General features: G+C 61.5%; 7 protein-coding genes across 7 annotated transcripts; 5 read left to right on the top strand and 2 right to left on the bottom strand.

Moving 5' to 3' along the window:
* Nucleotides 1-398: 398 nt before the first annotated feature.
* On the top strand, nucleotides 399-767 carry BDZ90DRAFT_279035 (ATP synthase subunit J, mitochondrial; the record flags this gene model as incomplete). Its single annotated transcript, XM_025509144.1, has 3 exons — nucleotides 399-461; nucleotides 547-634; nucleotides 742-767. 3 exons carry the CDS (start codon nucleotides 399-401, stop codon nucleotides 765-767), a joined length of 177 nt encoding a protein of 58 aa, XP_025362494.1.
* A 203-nt stretch (nucleotides 768-970) lies between these two features.
* Nucleotides 971-2,270, bottom strand: BDZ90DRAFT_231655 (hypothetical protein). Its single transcript, XM_025505943.1, has 5 exons — nucleotides 2,036-2,270; nucleotides 1,909-1,943; nucleotides 1,725-1,840; nucleotides 1,468-1,619; nucleotides 971-1,364 (listed from the first exon to the last, which is right to left on the bottom strand). Exons 1-5 carry the CDS (start codon nucleotides 2,162-2,164, stop codon nucleotides 1,158-1,160), a joined length of 639 nt encoding a protein of 212 aa, XP_025362493.1. The 5' UTR covers nucleotides 2,165-2,270; the 3' UTR covers nucleotides 971-1,157.
* Nucleotides 2,271-2,516: 246 nt separating this feature from the next.
* On the top strand, nucleotides 2,517-3,520 carry BDZ90DRAFT_259719 (hypothetical protein; the record flags this gene model as incomplete). Its single annotated transcript, XM_025508188.1, has 5 exons — nucleotides 2,517-2,665; nucleotides 2,726-2,809; nucleotides 2,887-3,044; nucleotides 3,132-3,281; nucleotides 3,381-3,520. The coding sequence occupies 5 exons, from the start codon at nucleotides 2,517-2,519 to the stop codon at nucleotides 3,518-3,520; spliced, it is 681 nt and encodes a 226-aa protein (XP_025362492.1).
* Nucleotides 3,521-3,907: 387 nt separating this feature from the next.
* Nucleotides 3,908-5,497, top strand: BDZ90DRAFT_231653 (CDK-activating kinase assembly factor). Its single transcript, XM_025505942.1, has one exon. The coding sequence runs from the start codon at nucleotides 3,944-3,946 to the stop codon at nucleotides 5,399-5,401; it is 1,458 nt and encodes a 485-aa protein (XP_025362491.1). The 5' UTR covers nucleotides 3,908-3,943; the 3' UTR covers nucleotides 5,402-5,497.
* Nucleotides 5,498-5,774: 277 nt separating this feature from the next.
* On the top strand, nucleotides 5,775-7,176 carry BDZ90DRAFT_231650 (PRTase-like protein). The gene is made up of 4 exons (XM_025505941.1): nucleotides 5,775-5,910; nucleotides 6,072-6,172; nucleotides 6,285-6,802; nucleotides 6,894-7,176. The coding sequence occupies exons 1-4, from the start codon at nucleotides 5,779-5,781 to the stop codon at nucleotides 6,974-6,976; spliced, it is 834 nt and encodes a 277-aa protein (XP_025362490.1). The 5' UTR covers nucleotides 5,775-5,778; the 3' UTR covers nucleotides 6,977-7,176.
* Nucleotides 6,894-7,789, bottom strand: BDZ90DRAFT_231648 (tetratricopeptide repeat domain-containing protein). The gene is made up of 3 exons (XM_025505940.1): nucleotides 7,667-7,789; nucleotides 7,278-7,571; nucleotides 6,894-7,175 (listed from the first exon to the last, which is right to left on the bottom strand). Exons 1-3 carry the CDS (start codon nucleotides 7,724-7,726, stop codon nucleotides 7,107-7,109), a joined length of 423 nt encoding a protein of 140 aa, XP_025362489.1. The 5' UTR covers nucleotides 7,727-7,789; the 3' UTR covers nucleotides 6,894-7,106.
* Nucleotides 7,790-8,263: 474 nt separating this feature from the next.
* BDZ90DRAFT_279029 (hypothetical protein) lies at nucleotides 8,264-13,337 on the top strand (the record flags this gene model as incomplete). The annotated part of the gene is made up of 1 exon (XM_025509143.1): nucleotides 8,264-13,337. The coding sequence occupies exon 1, from the start codon at nucleotides 8,334-8,336 to the stop codon at nucleotides 13,335-13,337; it is 5,004 nt and encodes a 1,667-aa protein (XP_025362488.1). The 5' UTR covers nucleotides 8,264-8,333.
* Between the last annotated feature and the right edge of the window lie 521 nt (nucleotides 13,338-13,858).

Below are 13,858 nucleotides of genomic sequence, written 5' to 3'. Positions count from 1 at the left end.
GTGTGGACGGAAGGAAAGGAAGCCAACGAAGGAAGAAGAGGCACGCACAGCCAGTCAGACGCAGCCAGAGCCGCTGGCCGGGCGGAGAGAGAGACGGGGCCAGTTGAGCGTGCCACGAGGCAAAGGCAGAGAGAGCGAGAGCACCGACCGCCCGCGCGGCTGGCATCGGAGCAGCACAGGAAGCCAAAGCAAGCAGCGACTCGGACTCGGGCGACGACGACGACGACGACGACGACGACGACTACTTCCTGGCGCTCTCTCACCACGAACCACTCACTCCTCCTCCACCACTCTACAGTGCGTGAACCTCATCGATCCCCCCCTCACAGCCTCAGATCCGCGCTCACGCCTGTCTCCAACTTCCATCCTCCCTTACAGCCACCCACACCAACAACACCATGTTCGGCCTTCGCGCTTACCCGGTCCCCGTCTGGAAGCCCCTCTACCCCTTCATCCTCGGAGTGCGTGTCGCGCTCCACTACCCGCCCCCAACGTACTCAAGACCCCCTCGCTGACACCTCAAATCCCTCTCTGCTATCGCAACAGGGCGCAATCGTCTTCTACGGCACAGTGAAGCTGCAGAACGCTATGCTGGAGAGCGACGAGTTCAAGAAGGACCCTAGGAACCCGTACGGTTAGCATCATCGCTTTCGCCTTGCTTCCCCTCCAAGCATGAAAGAGGACCTCTCGAGCTGACATGACATCTCCCTGCTCTTCTCGCCTTCGCTCGCTCGCCCCCAGCCAACAAGAAGTCCGGAGGACACTAAGCCGGTGGAAGAGGGGTGGGAAACGGTATGGCACGGCACGAGGGGAGGAGCGGGAGAAGCAAGCAAGCAAGCAAGCAAGCCTGTGATCCTCTTCGCTCCGCCCCCGTCTCGCTATGCTGCAATACAAGTAGATTGAAAACAAGCCGCATACTCAGACACGCACACACACACGCACACTCTCGCTGGATGGTAGTGATGTCTCACGGTCTTGGAATTGGATTGGTCGATTCGATTCGGATCGATGGCATGACCACACGAGGGGGATGGAATGGGCGGTTATGCCAGGATGAGAGGGGAAAGCTGCAAGCTGCTGCTGCTGCTGCTGCTGTGCTCGGTCATTACTTTGGGTTGTGGCTCGCTGGCTTACTCCCCTCGCCCGTGCCCTGCGCCTCAGAAGGGCTGATCACACGGCTTCACATCGATGCCAGTGACGGGCTCTCCCGCCGGTAAGTCGAGTATGACATTGCTCACCGTCCAATAGTAGTGGCCATGCTTGTCCGGCACCCGATTCCCATAGTTGATGAGGACGTGCCCCGACGTAGGGCGATACTCCTGCTTGGCGATGAAGCGGCTATGCGTTCCGGGAGCCACATTCATCTGTCGTCGGGGGGAAGAGGCCGGTCAGCAAACCATTCCACCTCCTCCCTTGACTACACTTCACTTCCTCCGTACGCCAGAGTAGTCCCACGCACACACGCACCTCAACGCCCTTTCCCTCGGCCGTCGTGCTCGTATGGCTCTCCCCGTGCGTCAAACCCGCCGAGATGCCGGGAAAGTCGACATTGACGCTCGTGCTCATGGAGAAGGTGCTATCAAAGGTAGTCGTGTCCGTCACTGCCTTGGTGATGTTCTCTGCGGAGCGGATCGTGGCGCGACGGGACAGGGGGCAAAGGTGAGCCCTCACAGCACACGTACGGCACCACAACATTTTGCCTGGCACCAACGTCGCTGACTCACGCTTGTCTCCGGAGCAGTTGGGCAAGGGATCTCCCAGCTGCTTGACGACGTCGTGCGGCTGGTTGAGGTCATTGTCCCTTGTCCACATGCAGTTGTCGGCGCCCTCGATTGGGGACCTATGCGCGAGGGGGCTAGCGCGTGAGGCCGGCCCGCCTTCTTGATGACTACGACACAGTACACTCACCTGATCTTGGATCCAGGGCAGCTGTTCAGGAGGTCCTGACAGTGCGCAAGGTATGGCAAGACAGGGGAAACACCATCAGCATCCAGAAACGGTATCCCGCGACTCTGCTGCTGCGCACTCTACTCACCTCAATCTTGGGATCGTCTCGAGGAGTCAGTCCCAGAGGGGAAGCGCCCTCGTCCTCACGCTGCGCAGCGGAGACCAGTATGAAGGCCAGGGAAGGGAGCAGCGCGAAGATGTTGCGGTGGAGGATCATGGTGAGCGGGGGAGGGTGCCGAGGTAGTGGTGATTGGTATGAGGAGAGGAGAGAAGGGAAATAGCGAGTTCGAAGGCGGGCGAGGTGAGGTCAGTCGGAGATGCGACGACAACGAGTAGGCTGCTGCTCGTTTGTGTGGCTACTGAGAAGTCACAGAACCGAGGCCCCGCGGCTGGCTGGCTGTTTCTCTTCGGCCTCGTTACCGCGACGTTGGGCGTCAAGCAGGCACAATCACATCTTGGTCCTTTGCCAATCACATTGGCCAGTACCTCATCTCACTATTCGTCGCTCGCCACCTCCCTCCTTTCCATCCTGCCACTTCCCTTTCAACCTCACCACTCCAAACCCTACAATGCTTCGCATCAACCATCTCGTCACCGTCACCTTCGTGGCCGTTCTCGCCACGGCCGTAGTCGCCTCTGCCATCTTCAGCGACGACGTTACGATGCGTCGCGACGACGGGCCTGCTCCTTCGCCTGAACAGCTTCTCGCCACCTGCCCGTGAGTCCGAGGCGAGGCAGTGGTAAGAACGATTGACTGAGTGTTGTCTCCCTCGCGCAGCGGCGGCTCGATCCACAATGCGGACAAGTGCACCTTTGAACCTGACGGTACCACCTCCAAGGTGTACCAGTGGCTCGTAAGCAAGTGCGTTCAACGCGTACTCACTCAGCGTCACCCTCCCTCCACCGAGTGCTCATCGCCGCTTGCTCCTTCTCCCGCAGTGCTGGCGAGAACTGCGACCCCGACGCCAAGACGGACCTGAAGATCACGCTCAAGATCTCGCAGAGCTCCAGGGACGCATACAGCGACGGCGTCACCGTTGGCACGGGTATCGCGGAGGAAGGAGTCGGCATCAAGATCGAGAACACCGCCATGTACGGTGAGCGTCCATTTCCCACATCCGTTCGCACGCCGTATCCTCATAAGCCCCTCTGCACATCCTTCTTCGCTCACGCCACCGCGACAGAGAAAGGCGTCACCGTCTCGCACGACGAGCTCTACACTGCGCAGGTGGAGCCGCACTCGAGCAAGGCACTGGTAGCGCAGACGGGCTACACGCGCCACAATGGCAGGATCTGCGTCAACTACGGCAACAAGGTAGGAGGCCACTACATCTGTGAGCACGACACGCGCTGCGAGCCAGACAGGCAAGAAGCGCTGTAGCTCATCTCATTACTCTCCTTTGTCTCGTCGCGGCTGCGCGGCTTTCCGGCAGGGTACGTCAAAGCCAGCAACGATGTCCCCGACAGGAACGACGTGGTCCGCACGACTATCCCGCTCAGATGCGGGCAGACGCCCGACAGCGTGATTCAGGAATGGAACCATGATCCCGCCCAGAGGAGGCTCCACTATTAGACTAGATGGGGGCTGTAGGCATCCACTCAGTGATCGCAAGGCGAGGCGAGGCGGGATGGCCATCCAAGGCTGGCCAGCCGTCACGTCTCTCCGCAATCACGTACCAATTACACTGCAGCTCACCATCGTTATCACCAGCTCATCTCAATAGTCGCGCCGTGTCTTGACCTCTTTGTCATCTAGCTAGATACGAGAGAGCCCCATTGAGCAAGAACTCCGCAAACCGTGCGACGCGTGAACCTCGAGTGAGCTGGGCGTTGTTCGTTGCTCGCTGCTTAGGCTGGGCCGAGCTTCGGTGGCCTGAGTCGACCACGTGGGACAGTCCCACTTCCGCCCGGCGTCCCGCCTCCATTCGCGCTCAGTCGTACGATCAAGTCTTCAACTCCTCACCACATTGCGAACCCCACACCTCTACACAATACCATGTCCGGTGCCAGAGGGAGCGGTCGCGGCCCGCGAGGAGGAGGAGCAGCTGGTGCAAGAGGCGGCAGGACAGGCCCCTCAGCAGCAGCAGCTACTCCCATCCGCGGGCCAGGGACTGCACCGAGTACGATCCGCGGTCCGCCGACCACCACCACCACCTCCTCCTCCTCCCACGCAGGGCCAAGTAAGCCCACTCCCCCGCTCTCCGGCCCCTCCTCCTCCCGCTCCACGCCAGTCGCCTCGTCCACAACCAACTACTCCGGTGCAACCACAGGCGTAATAGGCCACAAGGACAAGTCCGGCCGAATAGTCGACCTCGTAGCATCAGACGACCGCTGTCCCAACTGCAAGACGGACCGTTACCTCAACCCTCGTCTAAAACTGCTCGTCTCCCCCTGTTATCACAAGCTCTGCACATCTTGCATCGACCGTATCTGGTCCCTTGGTCCAGCACCATGCCCGCAGTGTGGGCACGTATGTAGGAAGAGCCAATTTGGGGCGCAGACGTTTAGCGATCTGGATGTGGAGCGCGAGGTGGATGTGCGCAAGAGAGTGGGGAGGTTGTTCGCCTCGCGCAGTCAGGAGGATTTCGAGACGTTGAAGGGGTACAACGATTGGCTGGAGGAGGCGGAACGACTGACGTTTAATCTGGTGAACCGCATAGACGTTGAGGAAACGAATGCCCAGCTGGCCAAGTACGAGGGGGAGATGAAGCGCAACCTCGCCGCCGCCAAGAACGGGGGAGGAAGCAATGGCAGCGCCGCTGCGGGGGATGGGGCTCTGCTCGAATCACTCGAGTCTCGCCTGTCCTCCCTGCGCCAGTCCCGCGTGGCCAGACGCAAAGCGCATGACGTCGAGGATGCTGCGCTCAAGAAACAGCAAGAGGACGCAATCGTTGCTGCTCTAGAAGACGGGTCCGAAGAGGACGAGTTGGAGGCGATACAGAATCAGTGGAGGGAGAACAGGGCTCAGCTGGAGGCGAGGCGCGAAGAGGAGGAGGCGCGGGATGTGGTGCAAGAGGAGGAGCTGAGGAGGGAGATAGCTGACGCTCAGAGTGGTGCTGGGCGTAGGATCACCACCGGCCAAGGGAAAGGTGGGGCAGGAGCGGATCGCACGGAATGGAAGGCGGACTCCCTCCTTCAGTTCAGCGGGCCTATGGCCACCCTAGCTGCGGGAGACGAGCTCCTTCAGCACGCAGTGGGAAAGCTACACCCGCCAGCTGAGCTGCTCGAGAGCTCCCCTACTAGAGCGGGGGAGGTTCAGGCGGTATGGACGCCCTATGACCCGTGGATCGAGCCCTTCCTCTCCCACTTGCACGAAGAGGAGGGCGGCGCGAAGCTGGGCCCCTTCAAGGCAGGAGGGTACGATGTGGCTGAGTGGTGGAGGGCGCAGATGCGCGCAGGGGTGGCGACGCTCGGCGTTAGTGTTGATGCGAAGGCAGGTGCAACTTCAGCGTAGCAGCCGGTATCACGTCGTTGCACCTATCCTCATCATGTACTTGTAAGGGAAGCATTCCGAATGTACATATCGTAGAGTAGAGTGTGTCGTGTCGTGTCGTATGTTTCGTGTCGGATGTTCCCCGTGAGGTGAGGTGGGTGAGGATCCCAACCCTGCATGAGTAGTTGCAAATGCGATTCGCGAGCACGCGCACGCGCACGGCCACGCCCAGGCAGGCGGACTGGCCGCCTGAGCGCTTTCTGCGCCAAATTTTGAGTTGAGCCTTGCGCGAGATAAGGCAGTAGTAGACTAGACTAAATGCACCGCACCTTCTTCCCTCCTGCCGCATCCTCACACCTCCCCCAATCCTCGGTCACCTACCCCTCCTTCCTCGCATCATGGCCTCTTCGTCATCTGCGGCTGCTTCACAACAGCAGCACGAGACGGTCCCGGACGACCATTACCGCGTGACGTACGAGGAGATCCATGAGCAGATCAGCCGGTCTGCGCGATTGATGAGGGACCAATTTGTGCGTACGAAAGTAGAGAGACTAGTGGACTACTATTCTCGGCGCGTGGCGTGGCGTGGCATGGCGCCAACGTGAAGCATGCGCTGAACTTAATGCCCGCCCTGTGCTCTCCCCACTCTCTTGCCTCCTGCTCACTTGTGCGCTCTCACTCCCACTCGCAGCGGCCCGACGTGCTAGTTCCCATCATGGGCGGCGGAATGATCCCGGCCCGCGTGCTTCGCACTTTCCTCAAGGTGCCCTCGGAGGTGGACAGCTCCAAGAAGTACGTGACGCGACGTCTGCCGCACCGACATCTCCACTCTGTAGCCCCAATCTTTGATCCAGCCTACTCACACCTCGCTCCCCTCCCCTCCTCTCGCTCCTCGCTCGCGTAGACGCAACATCCCCATCCAAGCCATCGGCCTTGCTCTCTACGAGGAAGTGGCAGGCACCTCCGCCGAGTCCATGGGTCGCGAGGTGATCCGCACCCAATGGCTCGACGAGGGAACATTCAAGCGTTCTCACCACGCCAAACAACCCTCCCCATCAGGAGCAGGAGCGGCGGGTGGTCTACTGGGCAAGAACATCCTCATAGTAGACGAGGTAGACGACACGCGCACCACGCTGCAATACGCGTATCAGGAGCTTCTCGCCGACGTGCAAAAGGGCCTCGCCGCCCTCGACCCTGCTCAACGTGCTGCTCTGCCCCCTACCCGGTTCGCCATCTTCGTCGTTCACAATAAGCATCGCGAGGGAGGAAAGAAGGGCGTCTTGCCGCTCATGGCAGGGCAGGGGGAGGGGTGGAAGTTGGAGGACCAGAAAGTCGGGCAAGACGGGGTGGGAGAGGGAGTTTGGTATTACTCGGCCGATGAGACGGGAGATTGTTGGGTCGATTATCCGTGGGAGACGGAGGGTGAGTTGGCGCGGAGGCGGCGAGCGAGGACGCATGCTATATGCGGCTGTGACGATTGACTGACTGACCGATCTCGTACGCACTCGCACAGACATTCTCGAGCATAATCGTCTTGCGACGCTGGCAAAGAAGCTGGGCGTGAATACGGGGAGGCCACCTGTCAAGGAGACGTGATGAAGCGCAGCGTGGGCGCGATGAGCAATGAGATGAGAAAGTAAACGTGCAGCGTGTGGTGATGTGGAGTCATCTATGATTACAGAGTGAAGTAGCCAAATTGGGGGAAATACGCCAGCGCTCAACGCTGCTATGCCTTGGCCTTTTCGTTATTGCTTCCTTCACTTGCCGGCACCTCAGCGAGTGCCTTGAGCAGGTCCTGTCACGACGAAGGGTGAAAGCAAAAGATGAATCAATCAAGTCAGCCTCGCGCCTCTTCCTCCTCCCACTCTCGCATCGCATCGCATCGCGTCTTACTCACCGGACTCTCCGGATCAAACTGAAGTCCCACCCTCAAAGCCTCCCTCGCCTCCTCCCCCCTCCCCATCTCCCTCAATGCCACCCCTTTCCTGTAATGCCCCTTCAACCAGGGTCGCTTAAGCTGAACAACGGCGTCCGCATCCACGTATGAATCGACCCAGTCCCCCACAGCGGCAAAAGCCGCACTTCGATTGCAGAGACAGACGGCCAGCTCGTCACGGGCTAGGGCGGCCATCTCCCATAGGGGACGAGAGGCGGCCATGTCCACTGCGAGGGTGAAGAGCTTGATGGCTTCCTGTGCGGGGCAGGGTGCCAATGAGATCCTGTTCAGTCAGTGTATCGCTCCTGGGCTTCAAAGTGGGAGGAGGTAGACCTTCATCGCGCACGCACAGCATACTCTTTTCTCTTGAAGGCCTCCTTGCCCTGCTCGCGCGCCTGATTGACCGCCATGCTCCTTTGTGGGGGAACGGCATTCGGTGGTGGTGGAAGGGCTGCCAGTTGGCCACTCTTGACAGCTGCAGGATTGCTCTGTCGTTGTGCTTCGCCTATTGCGGCGATCTGGCGCGAGAGGGCATTGAGGATCTGTACGTCGTGCGTGGGTGAAGACACGAGGTTCGTCGTTGGGTCGATGGTGAAGTCTACTGGCTTGAAGGAAGAGTCGTTCAGGGCCAGCTGTTCGGCCGTGAGGGGTGGTGGTTGGGGTTGCTGTGGCTGTCCCTGCGCGTGCGCGTGCGCGTGGGGTTGAGCCATTGCTTTGCCGGTGATGGTGGTGTTGGATAGTACGATGGATGCCTGCGTCAATGCAGCAGCGCAGTCGTTGTCGTCGTGGCGGCCTTGGCTCTTTCTCCGCCTGTCCGCTCTCGAAGCTGCACCCACCCGCGTTCCGTTCCGTCCTGTTTGTTCGCGTTGCGAGTTGGTTGGGTCGTTGGCTCGTCTTGGACTTGGACTGGATTGGCTCGAGACTTGCTTTCGTTTGCTGCCTTTGCCTTTCCTTCTCTCTCCTCGTCATCAACAACAATCACCATTCCCCCACGCGCCCCGCGTCGGGTCATACAGCATGGATCCCGACTACTCTTATTCCTACGATGTGTCCACCGGCTCGCCCTCCTTGGCCGGTCCATCGAGATCGCGGACGCGACCATCATCAGCACGCAAGCCATACGCACGGCCCAAGGTGGACGATGGGCTTGCAACAACGCCTACCCCATCCCAATCACGCAAGACGCTCGTAATTGACCACGCATCCCCCTCATCAGCGAGAGGGACAGCCACAGCCACAGCGACTACCACACCCACTACGCCGCTGCCAGGCCTGTCGCGCAGCAAATCTACCTCCCTCTTCTCCTCTCTCACACGCGCCATTGCTCGTCCACTCACCTGGCTAGCCAACACGCCCGCAAAGTCCGATTTGGACGATGCGCCGTTGCCATCGAGCACTTCATCGACTTCCCTCGCCGAGCTGGCAAAGAAGAGGCGCACCGATTCCGTCACACGGGGTGGTGAGGCCAGTGGCGCATTGGCATTGGCACCACCGACGTCAATCTCACGATCGAGGCTTCGTCATGTCACCAGACCGGATACGGACCTCGATATAGAGAGTCAGGATTCATCCACGTCGATGCCCATGTCCAAGAGCCCCTTTGCTGCTGCGGGAGCAACGGCCTCTACTCTACCACGGAGCGCCTCAGTCCTTCCCTCCTCCTCACGACGGGCGCTACACATCTCCCCTCCCCGCGCTGGGCACGTCAACGATGCGAGCACGAGCTTGGCGGATACCTCTCTGCCCTTCCTGCGCTCCCCTTCACCATCCGCTCGCTCGTCGGCAAGCGCAGCAATTCGCTCTTACGGCGGCGGCGGCGGCGGCTACGGCGGCTCGACACGCGCTCGGTCGCGCGCCTCTGTCGGCCCAGGATCAGTCCTCAGCAATCGTGCGGGCTCCATCGCGCCGAGCGAGAGTGCGAGCGTTGTAGCCTCACGCCCACCCGCGTCTGGCTTCACCTACGGGTTCGGCACAGAACGACGATTGGGAGGACTGGCGCGCTCGGGCGATGCGCTTCTCTCGCACTCGCCGCTCCGTACGAATGCCAACCGGAACGCAGCCAGTCAATTGGCATCACGCAGTCCCTTTGCGAGCGCGGGGGCGGGGGTGGGGGTAGGGGCAGGGGCGGGGACTACCTTGCCTCGCTCAGGGTCCATGAGGGGTACACCAGTGCGCTCCGTTCTCGCAGGGGGAGGAGGAGCAGGCGGGTCTGTCCTTGGCGGAACGCCCTCCTCATTAGGGGGCAGTCTATCTCGTGCGCGCACGTACGGTGCACTCAACCTCAACCTGTCCTCTCCTAGGGCGCACCAGTCAGAGGGGGAAAGGATGGCAAGGGATTACACGGCGGCTCAGGCTCGCCACAATGCAGTCGCTGGCATGGGAATGGGCACGCCGAGTCGCAGTCGACTTACCACGCCCATCGTCAACGCAGGCACGAAGAGAGACGCTACCGAGGCCCTCGGTCTTGCCTCCCTCCACCTTGACGCTAGCTCTGCAGTGGGACCCGCCACCAGCATCCCAACGGGCTCCGCACGGAAGCGTCAAATGATCTGGGACCCCTCGCTGGGGTTCATCTCTGCCGAGGAGCTCGAGGCTCGCCTGCCGCAGAAGGTCAAGCCGAGAAATGAGGCGGAGAGGATCTTGGCTGTGCTGGAAGGTATGCGCACCCCGCTAGGGGATGCGAGGAGGGGGGCGATGAAGAGCGCGAGTGCCGGTGTAGGTGCGACACAGACGCAGGCGTTGGGGAGGGGCACGAAGAGTATCAATGTCCCGCTGCCCGTCCCGGCACCCAAGGGAGATCGAGAGCGAGAGAGGACTGTCGTTGGGCCTTACTCGAAGCGCAACTCCCACATCAACGCCAGCGCCCGAGGAGACGAGGGAATGAGAGCCAAGCTGAAGCGCACACAGCAGCAGCAGCAGCACCCGCGACCGGCTCCCTCCCCGCCGCGAGAGGAAGAAGCGATGGAGGAGATCGAGTCCGAAGAGGAGGAGGAAGAGCGCGACCCGACACCACCACCGGCCCGCAGAGTGACCCGACGGATGGCTGCCAGGGCGAAGGAAGAGGCGATGAGCCCTCCCACTGCCGCTCCTGCTCAAACGCAGAGCACAGGGAGGAGAGGAAGTCGTACGGCGGCCTTCTCGCCCCCACCGGCCACTAGGAGCAGGAGCGCCCTCTCTCCGCCTCCGGTGACGCGAAGTCGCAACCCTCTCTCTCCACCACCGACGACAAGGAGTCGCGCTGCTGCTGCTGGCACGCCCAACAAGAGAGCGGAAGCCCCCACCACGATCCGTTCGACGAAGAAGCGCGGCCCTTCTGCAATTAGAGGACAGCGCGATGACGAGGATGAGGACGATGAGATGCACAACCAGCCTACCATCGCCAGTCGCTCAGCGAAGAAGAGCGTACAAGTCAAAAGTCCAAAGAAGACGGCTCGCTCCCCTTCTCCTCCTCCACCTCCAGCTTCGGCCCCAGCTGCCACCCAAGCGGACCCGCCTCGAGCGTCCCAATCCCGCTTCCAGGTCCTCTCCCCCGAGTCTCAGGCCAAACGCGCGTCCCAATCCAAGAACTCCTCGCTCCGCATAGGTGCAGAGAAATCGTCGCGCACGCACGGCAAGTCGGGCAAGATCTCGGCATGGGACTCTGATGAGGGAGAGGAAGAGGAGGGAGACGAGGAGCTGGCCGCTCTTGATGTTGAGGCGTTGCAGAAGATCAAGTTGCCAGAGACCATGTTCCCCGCTGGGTTTTCGTTTGGTGGTGCGGGGAGCAAGGCCGAGAACGGGGAGACCTCTGACAAAAGCACGAAGCCGAAGCAGGCGAACATATCTCTTCCAGCAGCCTCATCATCATCGTCATCATCATCATCAACCGCCCTTCCAGCGGGCGAGGCCTCCAGCTCGAGCTCGAGCTCCAACCCTCTGCTCGGTCGTCTAGGCGGTTTTGCCCCTCCCGCCCCGGCCACCGCCCCGGCCATCGCCTCCTCCAGCTCCTCGACAGCACCCTCCGCACCCGCGTCCACATCCAAACCAGCATCAACCCTTCCCGCCCCGTCCAACTTCTTTGCTCAACCCTCTGCCCCAAGCTCAGCCAGCACTACGACCCCGGCGGGCAGTGGCGCAAAGGCAGAGGATGAAAAGAAGAGCGGGCCCGTCCCCAACTTCTTTGGAGCTAAGGCTGCGGGAGGACAGAGTACGAGCACAAGCTCGACCGCGGGTAGCACAGCCAAGCCGTTCAGCTTTGGACCGCCTGCTACCGGCGCGGGGTCGAATGAGACGAGCAAGGAGACATCGAGTGGCAGCGCTGGTGGGTTCTCCTTTGGCAAGCCTGCGGATACGACGACGACGGCGAGCAAGCCAGCGGATGAGGCCGGTAGCGCGAGCAAGCCTTTCTCCTTTGGCAAGCCTGCGGAAACGACTGCGACTGCTAGCAAGCCCTTCTCCTTCGGCAAGCCAGCCAACACCTCCGCCTCTGGCGACAATGCCTCGTCGAGCCCTTCCTCGAGTACAGGCACATCGGGCTTCTCATTCGGCAAGCCTGCGGCTGCACCTACTTCTGGAGAGGAGAAGACTGACGCCTCTGCCAACAAGCCGGAAAAGGATACCGCAAGCGGAGCGACGCCCGCTTTCACTGGATTTGGGGCGCCAGCATCATCAACAACAACAACAGCAGCAAAGCCTGCGACTTCTGCGCCTGCCCCCGCATCGACTGGCTTCTCGTTTGGTAATGCCTCGTCTGCGTCAGCTCAGCCTCAGTCCGCGGCTGGCAGTGCAAGTCCTGCTCCCTTCGGCGGCTTCGAGGGCTTTGGCCAATCATCAGCATCGCAAGATGAAGGCGCCAAGAAGAAGAGGGGAGCCGATGGTGCGGAGGAGGAGGGAGACAAGGAGCCAGCGGCCAAGAAGCCCGCTTCGACTCCCGCGTTCAGCTTTGGCCTACCCGCCGCCTCTTATTCGTCGTCGTCATCAGCATCATCCTCCCCCGCGCCCGCAGCCGCGTCCTTCTCCTTCGGCAAGCCCGCAGCCGCGAGTACGAGCGCCACCTCAGGCACGCCGCCGCCGTCGACGACGGGAGGATTCTCCTTTGGCGCCCCCTCTTCGCAGCCTGCTCAAGCCTCAATGGGCGGCGGTGGGTTCACATTTGGAGCCCCGAAGACGGACACGGCCACGAGCTCGAAATCAGCAAGTAGCGGCTTCACCTTTGGCGCTGCGCCCAACACTCCTGCTCAACCCCCCGCAGGATCCGGGATGAACGCGGATGGCATGATGGACGAGAGCCCTGTGCAGGGCATGAATGGCACGGGCATAGCGTTCGGAGCCAAACCTCCTGCGACGAGTGGCGGGGGATTCTCCTTTGGCGCCCCAGCGACAGCGAGTGGCACGAATGGCAACGGTGCGAATGGCCCAACGGGAGGGTTCAGCTTCGGAGCCCCCGCAGCGAAGTCGGCATCGGGCGCGAGCTCGAGCACGCCCGCCTTCTCCTTCGGCAACACCAACGGGGGCGGCGGCGGTGGGTTTGGAGCCAACACGGGTACTCAGCCCTCTACGCCTTCCACCGCCCCGACGACGGGGTTCAGCTTTGGCTCCCCCGCCCCCGCTCAGCAGCAGCAGCAGCCGGCAAGTGGAGGGATCAACTTCAACTTCTCCTCCCCCGCCTCGCAAGCACCCTCGCCCGCTCCAAGTGGTGGTGCGCCCTTCCAGTTCGGCAACCCTAACCCCGCGACAACCGGCCCTGCTCCGCCCTCCACGAGCGGCGGGTTCAGCTTCGGCGCACAGACACAGGCACAACCGCAGGGGGGCAATCCGTTCCAGTTTGGCGCTCCGTCTCAACCGCAACAGTCCACCTCGACGTCGACACCCGCTGGCTCACCGGCTCCCTTCACCTTTGGCTCGCCCGCGCCTGGAGGGCCGGTGTTGTTCAACATCGGGAGCGGGGGCAACGAGGGGGGAGCGGGAGCGGGAGGGGGAGGAGGTGGTGGGGGTACGCCGGGGAGGCAGGTGAGGAGGTTGCCGAACAGAAAGAGGGCGTAGTGGGAATGAGGATGGTCAGAGGGACGAAACGAAGCGAGCGCGAGCGAACGGCGGACGTCGGACGATGGACGATGGACGATGGACAGTAATACTAAAAATGCGATAGCGATCGACACAGCCATAGCATCGCATTTGTGCATCGAAGCGATTAGCATGAGCATGAGCATGAGCACGAACAGTCACGCGGGGCAATGAGGCGATGCTGAGCACGAGCCGACAGCCATCCGCCGTGCGCCGTGCGCCGTGCGTCGTGCGCCGTGCATCGTGTCGCTCGCAGGCTACCGACTGCCGACCGTGACGATGATGCGACGCTCCAAGCGATGCTATGGTGCGACTTTGATGCCAGTGGACGAGGGATGCGTTCTGACCCTCAACGTGCGACGTGGATGTACGTTGGTCAAGAGTGGCGCCGCGGGGAGCGCGAGATCGTTTTCGACGGCGGCGACGCGTTGGCCCACGCGCACGTTGACGTAGCGTTGCTGTGGAGTGCTTGTGTGATCTGGCTTGGGGTTGGAAAGAGG

Source organism: Jaminaea rosea (assembly GCF_003144245.1).
Source record: "Jaminaea rosea strain MCA 5214 unplaced genomic scaffold BDZ90scaffold_5, whole genome shotgun sequence".
Taxonomy (NCBI): Eukaryota; Fungi; Basidiomycota; class Exobasidiomycetes; order Microstromatales; genus Jaminaea; species Jaminaea rosea.
Note: the sequence above shows the minus strand (reverse complement) of the source record. Positions and strands in the feature narration are given on the sequence as shown.